Source organism: Molothrus ater, chromosome 2 (assembly GCF_012460135.2).
Source record: "Molothrus ater isolate BHLD 08-10-18 breed brown headed cowbird chromosome 2, BPBGC_Mater_1.1, whole genome shotgun sequence".
Taxonomy (NCBI): domain Eukaryota; kingdom Metazoa; phylum Chordata; class Aves; order Passeriformes; family Icteridae; genus Molothrus; species Molothrus ater.
Genome location: NC_050479.2, coordinates 38,165,508 through 38,182,199, shown reverse-complemented (window position 1 = coordinate 38,182,199; position 16,692 = coordinate 38,165,508). Strand labels below are relative to the sequence as shown.

Below are 16,692 nucleotides of genomic sequence, written 5' to 3'. Positions count from 1 at the left end.
TAGTTTTACAGAAGCATTGTTATTACACATGTTCTTACTACTGTCAGGGGAACCAACCCTGGTGCATATATAAGGTAATCTGGTCCAAGCTGCCTGCCCAGGCAGGGTCAGCCCAGAACACATTGCACAGGATTGCATCAGACGGCTCTTCAGTATCTCCAGTGAGGGAGACGCCACAGCCTCTCTGGACAGTCTGTTCCAATGTTTGGTAGCCTGCAGAGTAAATAAGTTCTTCCTCATATTTAGGTCCAATTTCCTGCGCATCGATCTCTGCCTCTCGTCCTATTGCTCGGCACCACCGAGCAGAACCTGGCTCCATCCTTTTGGCACCTTCCCTTCAATACTTAGAGACATGGATGAGATCCCCTCTCAGCCGTCTCTTCTCGAGGCTGAGCAGGCCCATTTCCCTCAGTCTGTTTCTCACCATTCCGCGCCAAGCCCCCACACAGGCGGCGCTTGCGGCCCCCGCCATCCCCGACCCGCTCCGCTCCTCCCCTCCCTCCCTCCCCCGCCCGCCCGCGGGGCACCAGCGGGCGAGACCATGAGGGCGCAAATGGGGGGGAGGGCGACCGAAGAGGCGCCACTCACGGCGCCGAGGCGCAGTCGCGGCCCAGCCGGGAGGCGCTCGCCACTGGTTCCTCCGAGGCACCGTGAGGGCCCTCAGCGGTAGCGTGGCCGCCGGGCAGCTCCGCGCCTCCCCCCGTCCCCGTCCGGCGGCGGGAGTTGGTGCGGGCCGGCGGCGGAGGAGGCGGGGGGCGGCGGGGGCGCGCAGGTGAGCGCGCGGCTGTGTCTGCTTCCGGCGCGCCCGCGTCCCCGCTCCGCCGCGGCCGGGGAGGCGACGCCGGCGAGCCCCGCTCCGCGCAGGTAACTCGGGCCGGGGGCAACCCCGCCGCCCCCGCCGCCGCTGCCCCTCGCAGGCGCCCAGGAGGGGAGCGAGCCCACGGTCCCGGGGGGCCCCTTCCCCCAGCCCGCGGCTGTTCACTCCGGAGCCGACTGGCGGCAGCGCGGGGGGAAGGGCGGCTGCCTGGATGTGTCCCTGCGCTCCGCCAAGCGGAACCCGGCCGGCCCCAGGCGCTCCCGGGGTGCTGCAGGTGCGGGGCAGCGGCCCGAAGCCAGTGTTGCAGGAGGAGGCTGTGGAGCGGAATTCCTGCCTCCCTCGCGCCAGGTTCCCATCTGCGGCGCGTGTCTGCAGACGTGCGAGCTGCTGAGATGACAGATAACACACACGCTGTCAGCTTGCCCTTTAAAAATGATCGTTTAAAGCAAGCCAGCCAGCCGTCTAAATTTCTTTTTGGTAATTCTTAGCTGCCATAAACAAAACCTGCTTTTCTTTCTCACGTCTTGAAGAATAAGAGGCACGTAAAAATAAAAGGGAACCTTTAACAGCTATAGGAGGAAAGCACTGGAACAGATTGAGGGTGATGTTGTCAATTTACAATCGATAAGGTTATAGTTACTGTAATTGTATGCTTGAACTTCACTTGCAGCAAAAGTTTGCAGGATTCAGCAGAATTAAGACCTTAAATTATGACCTTAAATTGCTGTATGATGATTTATTAATTTGTATAAATTATTCTGTATGTCACAGTGTATTGTGACTGTAAGGGATAGAAGAGAGCAACCACAAGCAGGAACATGTAGAAAGCTTTTAATTTTTAAATTTTTTTATTTGTGTCCTGGTTTATAAGTGTAATTATTATGACCTCATCATGATATCACTGCGGTGTATGCTGTTGGCACCTCACAAATGATAAAAAGTGCTGATTGTAGAGTTCTAGAGAGGCTTAGGGAAAGACACCCTGTTGTGTTGTCGTAGCTCAAAGGGTATTTCAGCTTTTATTGGCTATGAGTTCAAAGATAAGCTTTGTGTATATTTTATGCAGAATGAGACACCTGTACTAACTTAACATTTTTTTTCAGGCACTTCATTGATACCTTGCAGAGGCAATGGAGGCAATGATGAAAACCCTGTTGTAATTAAAGCATAAAGAAAAAATATTCTTCGCTGTGCAATACCCTTAGTATCATTCAATGCCTACTATTTCAGAAGATGAAAAAGAAAATGGTTCTGGAAATAATGGCAACACTGAAAACAGACCTGGGAAAGAATCCCCAGAAGCTTCTCTTCACAATCCCGTGAAGCCATACTGCATGTCAGACACCTCCACTGCATCCTTGGTGTCTAGGGAAGATGGGCATTATCCATGGGGATGTCCTGTGACTCATACAAGAGAGAAGTTTTATACCATCTGCTCAGACTATGCTTTTTTAAACAGAGTCACATCTATTTGTAAAAGTCCAAGTGCTTCAGTTAGTGCCTGCCTATCAAGTAGTGCTGCCTTAAATGTTGGGAATAACACACCTAACTTACTCAGTGTTCAAACTGGTGCTTCAGAGATTATCTACAACGAGGATGCTAACTTGGAAAGCCTGCCTGGCAAACTTGGAAAGCTTCCACTGGCATGGGAAATAGACAAATCTGAGTTCAATGGCGGGAACTCAAATCTGAAGAGCAAAGCAGGTGAGGTGGTGATGTTTTGACGTGAAAGGAAAAGGCTTCATGATTCTGACTTGTTTGTGAAGGGAGCTGGGCATCTCACGTGTCCTGTGAAGAAGTGCTACACAAGAGCCTGTACTTCATTTCAAGGAGCCTGCTCATCAGGATAGGAGAGAGAAAAGGAGTAAAAATCAAGTGTAACTGCCAGGAGAAGTGGATCCAAAGGAAGGCTGACTTCTGTTTAACTGTGTAGTATTTGGGGTGGTTTCTTCCCCCCCGGCCTTCCCACAGTGTTGTTGGAGTGGGTTTTTTTCTTTTTGTTTTAATAGGACCTAGTACATTATGCATCTGGATGCATGGCTTCAAAAGAGGACAAAAATATTTCTGCTTTAGCATGTGGCCCAGCTCTCCATTTTCTACTGTCACAGTGGCTTATAAAAAGGAAAAGACTTTGGGTGTATATTATTATTAATGGATTTGCATATAAGTTTTGTCAGAAACTGTAGCTGCTTGCAAGGCTGGCAGTGAAAAACATGCATTTCATTATGTCCTGTGCCTACATAGTGTTAGGAGATGGGAGGTCCACATTGGTCTGAGAGTCTATTTCTGGGATGGGTGATTTAATGCATTAGAATAATCAGATTGACTTATCTCTCTAAACAGTTGGGCAGGTCATCATTAATTCTGTTCATGATCTAAACACCATGTTGTTTACAGAGCTAATGGCAGGTTTACAAACCTGTTGACAATTTAGATTATGTATTTGAGCTTTCTTTCAGTTAGTGTTTATTCCCAGTTTACGCTTACTAGCACAACTGGTGTCTACTGTATGCTATTACTAAAAGTACTTAAGGAGAAAGCTGCCAATAGCAAACTAGACATTCATTTGATTCTGAAATTTGGTTTGCAGGCAACATGAAGAAACAAGGGACAAAGAAGAAATCCGTGGACAAAAAAAGCAAACAATACAGGGAGTGTCCTCAACGTTCAGCTCTTGAAGACGTGAAGGAGAGAAAAGTATTGGACCTTCGGAGATGGTAGTATTTATGAATTCATTTCTGAAGTTAGGAATTTATGAACTACACTAACTATGTAGTTTCTCAGTAAGCACTGTTGCTAGTTACCTGATTTCAAACTTCTCAATAATGTCTTTGTAATTTTTTTTTTTAGTAGAGATGTTAACCACATACACACTGTCTCATGCATTCTAGAAGAAAAATTAGAGCTTCCCTCCCATCTGTTGAAATTCTTAAAACATTTTTCTTTCTAAACATGCCCTTTGCTTTCAGCAAAGGGAAAAACTTATATGGGGATTCATTGCAAAACAAAATACAAGTTCAGTAGCATGGTCAGGCAAAAAGTAACCTTAAACATACCACTGATATGTTTTATTTCTGATGTTATTTTTTATTGGGAAATACTTGATCAGAATCCATCATTTCTATACAACCATTATTGTATTAATATAGTTCACTAATTCAATTAGTTTAATGCATCTGTCTGGTTCTAACTTTATGTCTATGACACCAGAAAGTTGGATTTAAGCTAGGGAATCTGTGGCCCAGAATGACATTCATTAGTAAATTGGTAGAGATGCGGTTTGCCACAAGGGCACATGTTAGAAGGGATTTGATAAAACTGTTTATTGTATTAGTACAGAATCATATTTTCCTACAGGATCGTTTGTACAAAACTCCCATTGGGTTGTTAGAAATTTGACTGATTTATATGAAATAGGGTAGTGGCACCTGGCAAAGAAATTGATTAAGATATTTCTTAATTTTTGTTTTTAAGGTACAGTTGTTTTGGATTTTTTGCTTTTTTGTTTTAATACAGAAGAAATAAAAGCATTCAATATAATGTGGCACTTTAGTGACATAGCACACAAAAAAGTAGTTCAGGTTTGTCATATATGTGAGTCAAGATTGTGTTACTAATATGTTTGAGGTTTTTTGTTTAAGGTATTGTGTTAGCCGACCTCAATACAAGACTTCCTGTGGAATTTCATCCTTAGTGTCTTGCTGGAATTTCTTATATAGTACACTGGGAGCTGGAAGGTAAAGTCACACATAGACTGCTTTGCTTTGCCTCTAGATTGTCAAAAATATGTTTCTAATTACAACACTTTTGGTTTTTTTTAAGTTTACCCCCTATCACTCAAGAAGAAGCCTTGCATATACTGGGTTTTCAGCCCCCATTTGAGGAGATTAGGTTTGGTCCCTTCACTGGAAATACAACTCTGATGAGGTATGTTTGGTTCTTTTGATGCAGCTAAGAGATAGAACCTTTAAAATACGGTAGTAGTTCATTTATTTAAAAACAAAGGGGCTGACATGTTAATCCTCTTAAGTTTTAGAATAATGAAGCATACCTGAGTACTCTGACAATGAAACTTCTCAAGGAGTTGTTTGCACTGGCCATTTTGAATGGTGTTGTTACACAGGTCAGATCAATGTGAAAGTCTGTTTGGTTTTTGGTTCAGTTTGTGTAATGGTTATATAATACTCTAACGAGTCTAGTCTCCTGGTTAGGAAACTTTCTCTTTACACTTATTTTCCTGTTTTTGAAAATGCATGTTAAATGCTTGTTAATATCACTGAAATGGCCTGAAAAGACAATTGATACACTATTAGCTTATTGTAATTTAAGAACTGAAAATGAGGTAGTGCTGAATCCTTGCTGCATTGGAGCTATTCAGGAACAAAGCATGGGGCTGGAGTCACAGAATGTTTTGAAATTTTTTATCACTTCTGCTCTGCTGTTTCCTGATACTTAAAGGTTGGACCTAAATTCTTTGTAGTTTGTTTTTTTTTTGCATTAAATTAATAAGACATTTTAGGATTAAACAGAGCCAAGAAGCATCTTGTACTAGAGTGCTGAGCATTTTCACAGGGCTTTGGTGTGTTACCTTTTGGTGAGATTAGAAACTTTTGTAGTATTCTTGCTTGCTTCATGAGTCGTATTTGATTTAGTTATTTTTTTAGGGCAATATATAGTATTTGGCAGATCAGGTTTGTGCTAGATTTGAAAATGTGGCAGCAGTCTATTCTCCATCTAGCATACTGGCTAGATCATTGGAAAATGTCATGAAAATTTCCTTACCTGCTTTAGGAAATTCAGATCCAGGATTTGTATCTCTTCAGGAGTATGTCGGGGTATAGCAGCTCTATGGTATAGCAACTCTTATAGACCAAGCTGATACGGTGTTCTGTCTCTTCGTGTCAGCAGTCTGTGCAGACAAAAGTTAAACTTATAATTCTTTTTTTATTTCCTCTTTGAGCATTCTCTATGCAGCAGAGAAGTTACCCATCTTTTTGTTTTCTTTTTCTTGCCTTGTCCAATCATTTTGAAGTGCTTAGCAGACTGGGAAACAGGAGAGCTGGAAGCCAGCCCCATTGCCCAACATAGCTTTATGATTGAGGTATTATCTTCAAACATGTGAATTTGAATCTTCTAATGTGGAAAAATTGCTGGCCTGTCCTCACTTAGTGCTACGGTGAGGAGTTGCAGTATGAGGCTCCTGTAATTCTCAGGCTTTGTGAAATTTAGGTGAGAGAAACCCAACAGGATAAGTAGAAAGTCTCACTTGGAGGGTCCCTTCTGGTGTCTTAGGTTTCATTTATGTACCCTACAAATCATGGTTGAAGTTTGGTACCTCAGAATTTTTGTCTTTCTAAAGGCTGAGTAATTGAACATTAGAGGTGACGGGGCTAAATACGATAGGACCAATATTTCACATCCAGATCTTTGGTTATTTTTATGTATCTATGTCAAGTCTGGAAAAACAAAATGAAGGAAAAGGCTCTGTGTATTTACTTCTCTGTCTAGGATATGTTAAGTTTTGTATTGGGTGCTGTGGTTGTCTACAATTTAAATATCAGTGAGGTAGGTATTTAGTAGCACATCAAGACTTTTTTTCCTAAACTGTCAAAGCACAGGAAAAGTGTGAGAAATGAAATTGCATTTAATAACTCTTGAGTTACTACATTCTTCAAGCTTATTGTTTCAGATGGTTTAGGCAAATAAATGATCACTTCCATATCAAGGGATGCTCATATGTTCTGTATAAACCTCATGGGAAGAACAAGACAGCTGGAGAAACTGGTACGTAGCTAATGCTAAAGTATTCATCTTACAGTGTATAAATTGAAAAATCCTGCAGTGTGTAGCATTTGACAGGACAAACTCTGTAAGTAGTAATTCCAGTCCAATATAAGGTATCAAATAGCTCCAGGTTGGCTGATTTTTCTGGTTTTACTTTTTCTCTTATTTATCTAAAAATTTCATTTATACTTCTATTATGATAAAATACATTCTGTGCTATGTATTCTGCTGTCACAGAATTGGAATTTTAAGATATCCAGGAAAACAATTGCATTTCCAGTTCTGTGTTGGTGTGTGGGAAGATTTCTTTGCTGTCATCCACTGGGAGAACAAAACCAATTTGTCCTTACTTAATGTTTTGTGCTTTTAAAAAGCCCAGTTTTAAAGGGAATGAACTGTTCTGCCTGGCTGTAGCTAACATCTTTCTCGAAAGTTAGGTGATTATTCTCAATTAGCTTATGAAGCTGCATTTTTGTCTACTTTTTAGGTGTGCTGTTTAAAAAATTTTACTTTCATGTGCTGTTTACTAGCCTTTTGGTATAGCCTGGGTAATTACCTTTTAACTGAAAGGTTCTTTGAAAGCACAAAATCATGCTGAGAAGTTTAAGATATTATTAAAATGGATTGGTTTTTTTCTTGACATCCCACTTGAAAATTGTCATGTTTCAGTGCCTTTTCTAGTCTTCTCCTGAAACTGAGCACTGTGGTCACATTATAAACCATTGCATGCCTCGATGTGTTCCTGAGACTAGGAAGCTGCAAGAGGCTCATGATACCAAAATGTTTGAGTGTTTTCAGTGGTTTCAGTATTATCATTAATGGGTGCCACATCTGACCTAGGGCAGCTGGGACTGCGTTCTGTTGCAGTGTGTATTTCTTGGGTTAAGAGATACTTCTGGTTCTTTTTTAAGTTTGATTTTGATCTAAACATAAAGCATAAATTATATTGCCTTTCCCTGGTACAGAATGTGCTGCAGATAGTGTTTAATTTCCTGCCTGGTACAAAAAAGTAATAAGTTTGAAATCAAAAGTGTATTTTGTGCGTGCCTGTCAGGTCATGTCCTCCCACTTAAAAAGCAGTATAACTACTTTGTTGTCAAATAGGTATTTTTTTTCTGCTGACTGTGTTACACAGGATCCAAAGCACCCTGGCCTGTAACCTGATCTTTCTGTGTAGCTGCAGGGGCCCTAGCGAAGCTAACACGTGGACTGAAAGATGAATCAATGGCCTACATCTACCATTGCCAAAACCATTATTTTTGCCCAATTGGATTTGAAGCAACCCCAGTAAAAGCTAGTAAAGCCTATAGGTAAGATACTGTGTTTATGCTTATTTTAGTGGAAGAAACATACAGAAAAAATTACTGCAAATTGATTCAATTTTTCTCCATAAATAATGGTTCAGTTTGTGTCATATAGGTATCTGTCTGAGCTAGAAAAACTCTACATTGTGATTTGAAGGGACTGACTTAAAATGTAATGTAACTAAACAGACTACATTGAGAGAACTTAAAACAGAAAACTCTAAGTGGTATGAAGAAATTGGTCTTTTAAGACCTTCTAGCCATGTAGAGAGAAGGTAGTTATTTTATTGAAGGACAAGTGAAGGTAACTAATCTGCAAAATAAAAACATATGGGCTGAAAAAAGGCCAGGTGGGGTTTTTTTAAGGCTAAACAATAAAAAGACAGGTAATTATGGGGAGAGTCTGTTCCCAGAGAGCTTGGAAGGGAAAACAAAGAAAGTGCGTGTATGTTGCAATTTATAAACTAGAAGCAAAAAGTTTACAGTAATGTTAGTCCTTCATGAGGTGGATGTGATGAAATTTACATTTCGAAACCAGTGCTTGAGAATAGCAATAGCAGGGGTTGTGTAGATATCACAGGTTACATACTTCTGTTGCATTAATACTGACTAATAATGGTGATCATAGACTCCAACTACTGGCATGTAAGGCATAGAAAAGTAAAGACATGTGAAGAATTTGTTACTGGGAATGGGGAGGGAATGGGGGAAGAAAAGCTAGAAGAGATCTTTGGGCTAAGACATTAGGTTTGGCTTTTTTTTAACAATGCTTGAAATGCTGGAGTACTCTATAAGCTTAATATGCCAGTTATTTTAGAATAAAGTTCCCTGTATAATAATTTCAGATTTGTCAGAATGACTCTACTAGGATAATATAATGCAGTAGTTGATATAGTTTTCAATTAAATACAGATTTAAAAAAAGGTAATAGCATTAATAGTCATACAGAATTTGGGGAGTCTTGCATTAAACCCACAAATTTTAACTTTGAAAATATTAATTCTTGAGATATGTATTAGCTTTTGTAAGGCATTTACCTTGCTTCGTGATATAGAGTGCTGTGCATTGTGGAGCACTCTGTGCACTCTCTTGAGGAGAGTAGTTTGTTTTACCTCATTCACTGAGTCACATTAAGCTGTTTTTCCTCTCTCAGAGGGGGTTGCAAACATGGTATGTATTAAATGATTCTGTTGAGCTTTCTGTGTTCAGCCATTGGTCAGTATTTATTAGTATTATCATAGAGCACAAGTAGTCAATCCCTGAGAAAATTAGCAGATACCAGAATTGGGGAATGTTAAACAATGAAAAGTGTAGGTCACTAGTATAAGGTGAACTTCTGCCTATTTGCTTCCTGTGCAGTCTGACTTTGAGGTAGGGTCTCAAGGAATAGAGAATGTTAGCTCTACTTTTGGAGTTCATAATGGTCATTGATTGGTTGGTAAAGCATAATCATTCAAATCTAATTGGTTCCCAGTGTGAAGATTATGATAGTGTTAATGAAAGTTTTTACTATATGAACAAAAGAATACAGTTTTTTATTGAGACTGAGTTCACTGACTTGCCAAGTTTGTGAGAAGAGTGTAAGAAAAATACTCCTCAAGTAGAAATCCAACACATCAGTCTACTTGAGTTTACCAAAATGTTAATCTCTTACTTAATCAGTTAGAATCTGCACTAGAAGACCACAGTAAAAAAAAAGTTTACTAGATCAAAAATACAATCTGAGAAATAATATGGTCCACTGTGTGGAAACATAACATGCCTTTTAACTAATTTAAATTTATGTTGTTTAGTAATGAGTAAGAACAACTTTCCTTCTTTACCCATGGCTGAAATGGATTCTTAGTCACTAGTGATGTTATTTTTAAGTTGATATTAGCTTTCTTTCTTAACAACAGTTCTCTTCTAACAATGTAGCATGAAATAATAAGTTCAAGAAGCTTTTATAGCCTTACTTTAGGCTGGAGGTCAGACCAGATGAGCATCCTGTTTTCTTTGAATTTTCTGATCCTACTGAGGAAAAAAAAAAAAGTTTTGTTTTCAGAAGGACTACCAATAGATTCTGGAGCAGTTCTTGTTTATCTGTTTTTGCACGTACAAAGTAAAGTTTTTATTTAAAAATCCAGCTAAGAAACGTTTTAGGTCCCAAAAGAAGTGGGTGGATAGGTTGCTAGGCTGAGCCTAGAGACAGTTCTTAGGTCACCCACAGACTTCCTGTATGATCTTAGGTTGCTGGATTTGGACTCGGGAGACCTGGGTTCAGTTCCCAGTTCAACCACAGACTTCCAGTGTGACTTTAGGTAAGTCGATCAATCTATCCTGTGTCTTGGTTTCCCATCTTTACACTGATGGAATACATTGTTATTTTACAGGGAATTTTTTGTAAGTAAACAAATTGTTCCAAGCAGTAAGGCCATATGCTGTCTAATACCCTAGGCAGAAAAATGCCAGGTTTTGTCACAGTTGCAACTGATGTAGTTTTTCATGAAATAATTATACACAGGAAGTCACAGAGCAGTCCTGTGTAGCTCATCAGTTTTGCCCTAATACCTGTCAGAAATTTTCCTTGACAAGGTTACTGCAAGCTTTGAGCTTCTTGGGAGTTGATTGCAAAGTACTGTTAATTCAAAGGTTTGGATTTCAGTATCTGGTATTGGATGTTGTCGTGGTTTAGGGCAAATTTGGAGGAGAATTTCCAAATTAGGGCTCCTCCCGTAAGCAAACCCACACAGCCCCTCCCCCCAACCGGTTCGGGAAGGATTCCTTGGAGAGGAGTGGAAAGAACCTGTTTATTTAACAGGCACAGCACCCCCAGCACACAAAATGAACAATACCGGATGACACTGCTCTGAAGAGATGACAAATTCAGAAAGTCTCTCTTGGGGGTGGTCACTCTGTTCTCAGTCCCTCCAGCACTGGGGCAGCTGCTGCAGCCACAAGGTGCAGGATCTTGGTGTTTCCCAGGTCCCAGTCCGGAGCAGGTTTGAAATGATCAGAAAAAGGAAAGGAGAAACAGTCCAGGAAGAAATTGGACAGTTTAGCTAAACTAGCTAATGAGCAAAAGCAAGCAGAAGCGAAGCAAGCAAGAGCGAGAGAGCAAAGCAAAAAGCAAAAGCAGCAAAAGCAAAAGCTGCAGTCTCTGTGTCCCGCCAGGCTGATAAGAAAACCAAAACAAAACTTTCCCTCTTCAGAGCCGGTCTTAAAGGTACAGAACATAATATCCAACATTAACAGAACACATGAATGGGGATACAAGCATCATAACGTCACCCTAGGACAGATGTTTAGAAGGAAGCATTTGAAGTTGCCAGTTTTGTTCTTACAGATTACCCTACAGCTCTTAGTAACAACTGTCAGCCAAGGGATAGTTTAAAAATAGTGGAAAGGACTCTTTCATGTCTGTTAGACATCAGATAGGGAGGAAGCTGTTTGTACCACATTTATGTGGCTTTCCACAACTCTTATTTCTGTTGTTTCCTGTATGTTTATATTTACATCATGTACCAGACTGTCTTTCATCCAAATAAAACAGCTTTTAGTGAAAATCTCTCTTCCTCTCAAATAATGTGCAGTAGCATCCCAAGATTTGCTTTCAGGCCTTGTGGAACAAAATGTTCCCCATATGCAATTGCGAGCACTATAGCACAGGAGCTGGTTTTTAGTTTGGCTGAGGAAACAATTTTAAATGTTAGAAACTCCTAAAAAGAACAAGAGACTGTAAATATCTTTTTAGTATGCACAATAAATCTTACTAGGATTTTATCTTCTATTGAACAGAGGTCGTGTCTTGCAGCAAGAAGTAGAATATTGGATCTTAATTGGAGAGCCCAGCAGAAAGCATCCAACAATACATTGTAAAAGGTATGTTACTTGGTAAGAATGTAAAAGAATGTTTGCTCTCAAAACAGTTTGTAGTTCTCAGAGTCACTTTTAGTTCTGAGTGACTTTTTAGTTCTTTTGAATGAATATATACATGTGTGTATATATATATATGTATCTAATAGAAACAGATGCTGCTTTAGTGAGAAGCTTAGTGTTTTGACCTCAAGGCTGGCTCTGCAGTTTTATATCACCTGTCAGAACATTTGTGGGCTGCTGAGAGCCCACATCTCTTGTTTGAGTGTGACACAGCTCATATTAGTCAGGAAGAAAAGGCAGTTTCAGCTGTCGTCGTGCCAGTTGTGACTTACAGACTGCATGGCCCTTGGGGGAGTTTGCACGGGAGCTGAGGACATCCACAGGCTGTGTCTGGGATGTACACAGAATATTCTGCTGCTGCTAAGATTGTGCACAGAATATTCTCCTAACTCAGGTGCAGCCTGTACTCTGTTGTGTTATTTGCATATCTGTGCATTCAAACAGTACATTTAAGATGAGGTTTGACACAAACAAAGTTGATGTCTAAACTGGATGTATAGACTAGGAGAACTGGGGGGTGCTGTGTAGAAATATCATGGATTAGTTATATTTAATAATTTCTTTTTGTCAGTGATGTGACCTTGTCAATAACTGCAAATACCCCTGGGTATTTTGGACTATGAGATTAAGTGCAACAAAATTAAAATCACAGTATGCATATGATTACTGAGAAATGGCATATTGTAGGTCCCAAGGATAGGACTTTGTCATGTGGTATATTAGCTACAAGTGACACAGGAAGAAGTTTCAGAATATATAATAAAACCATTTGTAATACTAATTTTAATTGTGGAGACGTTCTTCCTCCTGCTGCACTCCCAGTGAGAGCTGGCAGAATGTTCTGTGCTTAAGGAAAGGGGGCAAAGTTTGGAGTAGAAATGCATTTTCTCAACTTGGAGGATGGTGTTAGAGAGAAACAGGTAGTTAGATATTGATAGAAATTAAAAGGTGATGTAGGTTTAAAGAGGTCTGGGATGTGAAAGTATTTGTTTCAGTTGGGCTGGAAGGAATTATGAATCTTTGAAAAGCTGAGTGAATGGGGAGTGATTGAATTGATAGTTTAGAATTAAATAAAATGTAGGAGTGAGTTATGATGAGAGCTGTCTGGTAAAAGCACATTTAGTGTGCAAAAGAAACCAAGGAACTGAACAAAATAATACAAAAGGGTAGGAGAGGTTTAAATTTAAAAAAGGCTAATGTTTCTCCTTGCCTAAGCCACACTTTGCTTCTTTCTTTTCCAAACTGATGAATTGCTAAGTGTAAGGAATGTAAGTATGATTCATGGTGCTCTTATTCGTTTTGGAAGGTGTTTCCCAAGAGTAGGAATAATCACTGTGAATGCTTTGATTAAAAGTGACACTTTTACATCTAGCTTGATGTCTTTAATATTGAGGCTTTTGTAACTTTACACATGTGTTTATCTTTAAATCACTGATAAGACTGTTTAAAGCTACAGGTCTGTATTTGCGTGTATGTGTACGTGAGTCTTCATGCTACTGAGGTTTCATAAATATCAGCTGAGTAGTAATGATTTTATTCTGTAGGTGGACAGATATTGTCACTGACCTAAACACTCAAAATCCAGAATATCTAGATATTCGACACCTAGAGAGAGGATTGCAGCATCGAAAAACAAAGAAGGTAAGGTAAACTCACTAAGATGGAGGAAACTCATGGTAGGTTTTTGCAAACTTACTCATATTTCAGCAATGTAAGATAACCTCACTAAAGGAATTTGTTCTGTTATGAAGTGTTGCTGAAGACAAAAGTATAATGTGGGTTCTTGCATACCAAAGTAATTTAGATTTACTTGCTGGACCAGATATAAAACATGAGTAGCTTGGTATGTACCAGGATGAACCAGGATACCGGTGTATACAGAATGTATTTGGTCAGAATATTTAACTTTGTTGGTTTAAAATGTAGCTGCAGCAAGTATAGAAATGTTCTGCAGACAAATTACATAGCCTTTGGGGTATGACCCTCCAATGACATTAAGGTGGGAAAGAAAGTACAATTGAGTAGGATCAGGCATAAATGAATGTGTGTGTCTCCCTTAGTGGAGTTACTGTCAATGCATGTGGCTTTCTTTCCTGTAGATAGGGCTTGTGTCTCATGGGTGGAGGATGTGTTGGTGATTTGCAGATTAAAACTCTGTGAGAAATAATAGACTGAAGAGATTATTTCAGATGTGGAGACCCTATGGAAGACTCTGTCAGCAAGATCAGAATGAACCAGAACAGATAATTGCTGAGAAGATAGCTAGAAAGTAAAAAAAGACTAGCAGAAGATAAGTGATACTGGCCCATGAAGCATATCATTGATAAATTAAAAAGATGAATAAGAAAGTAGTCATTGAATCTGGGAAATAATCAGAACTGATTGATGCAAGTTGTATATTTCTGTATATGATTTTGTGGTGTTTTGTTGTTTGTTGTTTTTTATTTTTTTTTTCCTGGTTTGTATATTGTGGCACTTCTTGTTTGCTTTCTTTTTGAAAGTATCATGTTACTTGCCGAATGTTGATGTCAAGTATCTGTGTATGTTAGAAATGTGCCTGTGGTGTGCATTTAACAAAGAACCTTTTTTACTTTGATTAGGTTGGAGGAAATCTTCATTGCATCATTGCCTTTCAGAGACTTAACTGGCAAAGATTTGGTCCTTGGAATTTTCCATTTGGGAATGTTAGACAGAATAAACAGTCCCAAACACAAGGGCAAGGAATTTCCAAATCTGAGAGTGAAGACAATATATCTAAGAAACAACACGGGCGACTGGGTCGATCTTTCAGTGCTAGCTTTCATCAAGAATCCGTGTGGAAGAAATCTAATCTTCGGGAGAGGAGAAACAGTGGGTATCAGAGTTACAATGATTATGATGGAAATGATTAAAATTAACTTTAGATGATAGAGTTGATATATTAAAGTTAGTTTTAATCAAAATATATTAGGGATTTATTAGTCCTAGAACACATAAGAATAGAAATTATGGCATAAGATACAGCTTCATAATTATTAAACAAATATGTTGATATGGTTGCAATAGGTGAGATCTGATGTATAATGTGACAGATAAGCACAGATTGTTGTAATTTTGCAATCAAAGGTGAATATGATAGCAAAATCAATAATTTCTTTTGAAATAATTGTACTATGTCCTGATCTGTGAAAACAAAAGAGCAGGTTGAAATCAGTCAGTGTAATAAACAGACTTCATTGAATATATTTATTGTTCAAAAGCATGAAAAATTATGGTATTATAAAAAAGGGTTATTCTGCAAATGGTGTAAGGATAAAAGTAAGCATTGCCTTTGTTTTTAGCACTTCATTTTAGTAAGGCTGCCCATATCCAGTGCAAATGAAAAAAGATCACATAGGTTAGAAAACCTTGTTGGATTTACAAAGAGAATGTACATTCTCCATTTAATTCCTATTTGACTTCTGTCAGTCAGATAATCATATCTTGTCAAGCAGGTCTCAGTTTCTTTTCCCTGATTTGGTTGCCTGTTTTTGACCATGAGGAATCACCTGTTCGAGGATGGAACTTCTCTATTATTTTTGCTCTGTGGGTAAAGTGGCTGAATTCTTGCCCTGGAGCCTCCTGAGAGCACGGACTCACTTAACACAAGCTTATGAAATTAAGTATTAAAAGCTGCATTTACCATTAGCCAAATGAGCTAGCTGAACACTGGGTTCTGTTGGCAGTTCTTTTCCTTGTTCAGTCTAAATCTCTGTCCTTTGTCTGCTGCTTTTTTCATTTTGTGTGAAGGGGATGCAAGTGCTGAAAATTGCTGGCAGCCCCGATGATATACCTCTCAGCCAGCACACAATTCAAGCTTTTTCAGGTGTCCCTGGTGAATTCTTTTTTTTCCTTTTTCTCTTTCCCTATTAAATCTAGTTGTTTGGCCAAACACATCTCAACAGTTGTATTGTTCTGTGTACAAATGTTCATACCTGCTCAAGGATTAATTTTTTGACATAAAAAGATTTGTCATGGAATGCAGGGGTTTTGTAGGTTGCTGCTTTTGTTAACCAAAAATGGGAGACTTTTAGACTTTTGTTCATTCAATAAAATTTGTTTTCTATCTTGTTGTTTGCTTTTCATTCGTCTTGGAAATGATGGCCCTGAATTTAGTGAAGGTCTTCAGCAAAGTAGGTAAGCGACAGATCAGCGTTGCAACTACTGCTTAGCAAAGTAGGTAAGATCCCTTGGGTCATAAAAAGTGGTGCTCAGTGCAGCCACTTCTATTTAATTTCTCAAAGCCTGCAGCCTCATGACTGAACAAAATTCATAGGTTTTGAAATTTTATTTTCTGGGTGAGCTCTTTTCAGCCCCTGTTTTTGCAAGCTGAGTTTGGGCTGAGGGCTCGGGTTTGTTTAGAGTATTTGAGCTGTGTTCTTTACGGATTTAGGACTTACATAGCCAGAGTTCCATGTGTGTCTCTTAACTTTTGCTTGATATTGACAGTTGCACTGAGAAATGGGGTCTCTCCTCTGATGGTAGCTGACTGTTCTGCTTAAGTAGGTTGGGATGAAATTCTGGTTTTACATTTATTTTGCTCTTGGGCTGGAGAAGACTGTCACTTTTTTCACGGAGTATGTAGTATATGAATTCTAGCATTAGAAGGAGCCATGGCATGTCCTTGGGGTTGTGCTGCAGGGAGCTTTCCCTAGGGATTCCCTAGGTGGGGTGCACCAGGGCTGTGGTTGGGGGAGAACAGAGAGAGCACAAGGTTGCAGGGGAAATTGTGTTTGGGAGCAGGAAAAATAGGACTACTTTTGGTCTGCACGGTGGGATTTGTTCTGGGACAGGAGACGTTTTCCATTCTCCAACCAAAGGAGGTCTATAGAGCTCTGGAGCACAAGTTGT

At 39.6% G+C, this 16,692-nt stretch overlaps 1 protein-coding gene across 2 annotated transcripts; it reads left to right on the top strand.

Moving 5' to 3' along the window:
* The first annotated feature begins 634 nt into the window (after positions 1-634).
* BIVM (basic, immunoglobulin-like variable motif containing) lies at positions 635-15,907 on the top strand. 2 transcript variants are annotated; one of them, XM_054518306.1, is made up of 11 exons: positions 635-772; positions 1,921-2,521; positions 3,408-3,534; positions 4,459-4,554; positions 4,640-4,744; positions 6,507-6,601; positions 7,779-7,911; positions 10,134-10,205; positions 11,683-11,766; positions 13,368-13,464; positions 14,424-15,907. In XM_054518306.1, the coding sequence occupies exons 2-11, from the start codon at positions 2,032-2,034 to the stop codon at positions 14,712-14,714; spliced, it is 1,590 nt and encodes a 529-aa protein (XP_054374281.1). In that variant the 5' UTR covers positions 635-772; positions 1,921-2,031; the 3' UTR covers positions 14,715-15,907. The 2 variants fall into 2 exon arrangements, with proteins under 2 accessions (XP_054374281.1, XP_036245057.1); XM_036389164.2 differs by lacking the exon at positions 635-772 and adding an exon at positions 777-864.
* Positions 15,908-16,692: the final 785 nt, after the last annotated feature.

Bases quoted from the DNA above. Each gene is read 5' to 3' on its own strand.
- BIVM (XM_054518306.1), top strand. From the start codon at position 2,032: ATGCCTACTATTTCAGAAGATGAAAAAGAAAATGGTTCTGGAAATAAT. The intron at 4,745-6,506 runs GTATGTTTGGTT...TTATTGTTTCAG, and splicing joins GGAAATACAACTCTGATGAG to ATGGTTTAGGCAAATAAATG. The intron at 6,602-7,778 runs GTACGTAGCTAA...CTTTCTGTGTAG, and splicing joins CAAGACAGCTGGAGAAACTG to CTGCAGGGGCCCTAGCGAAG.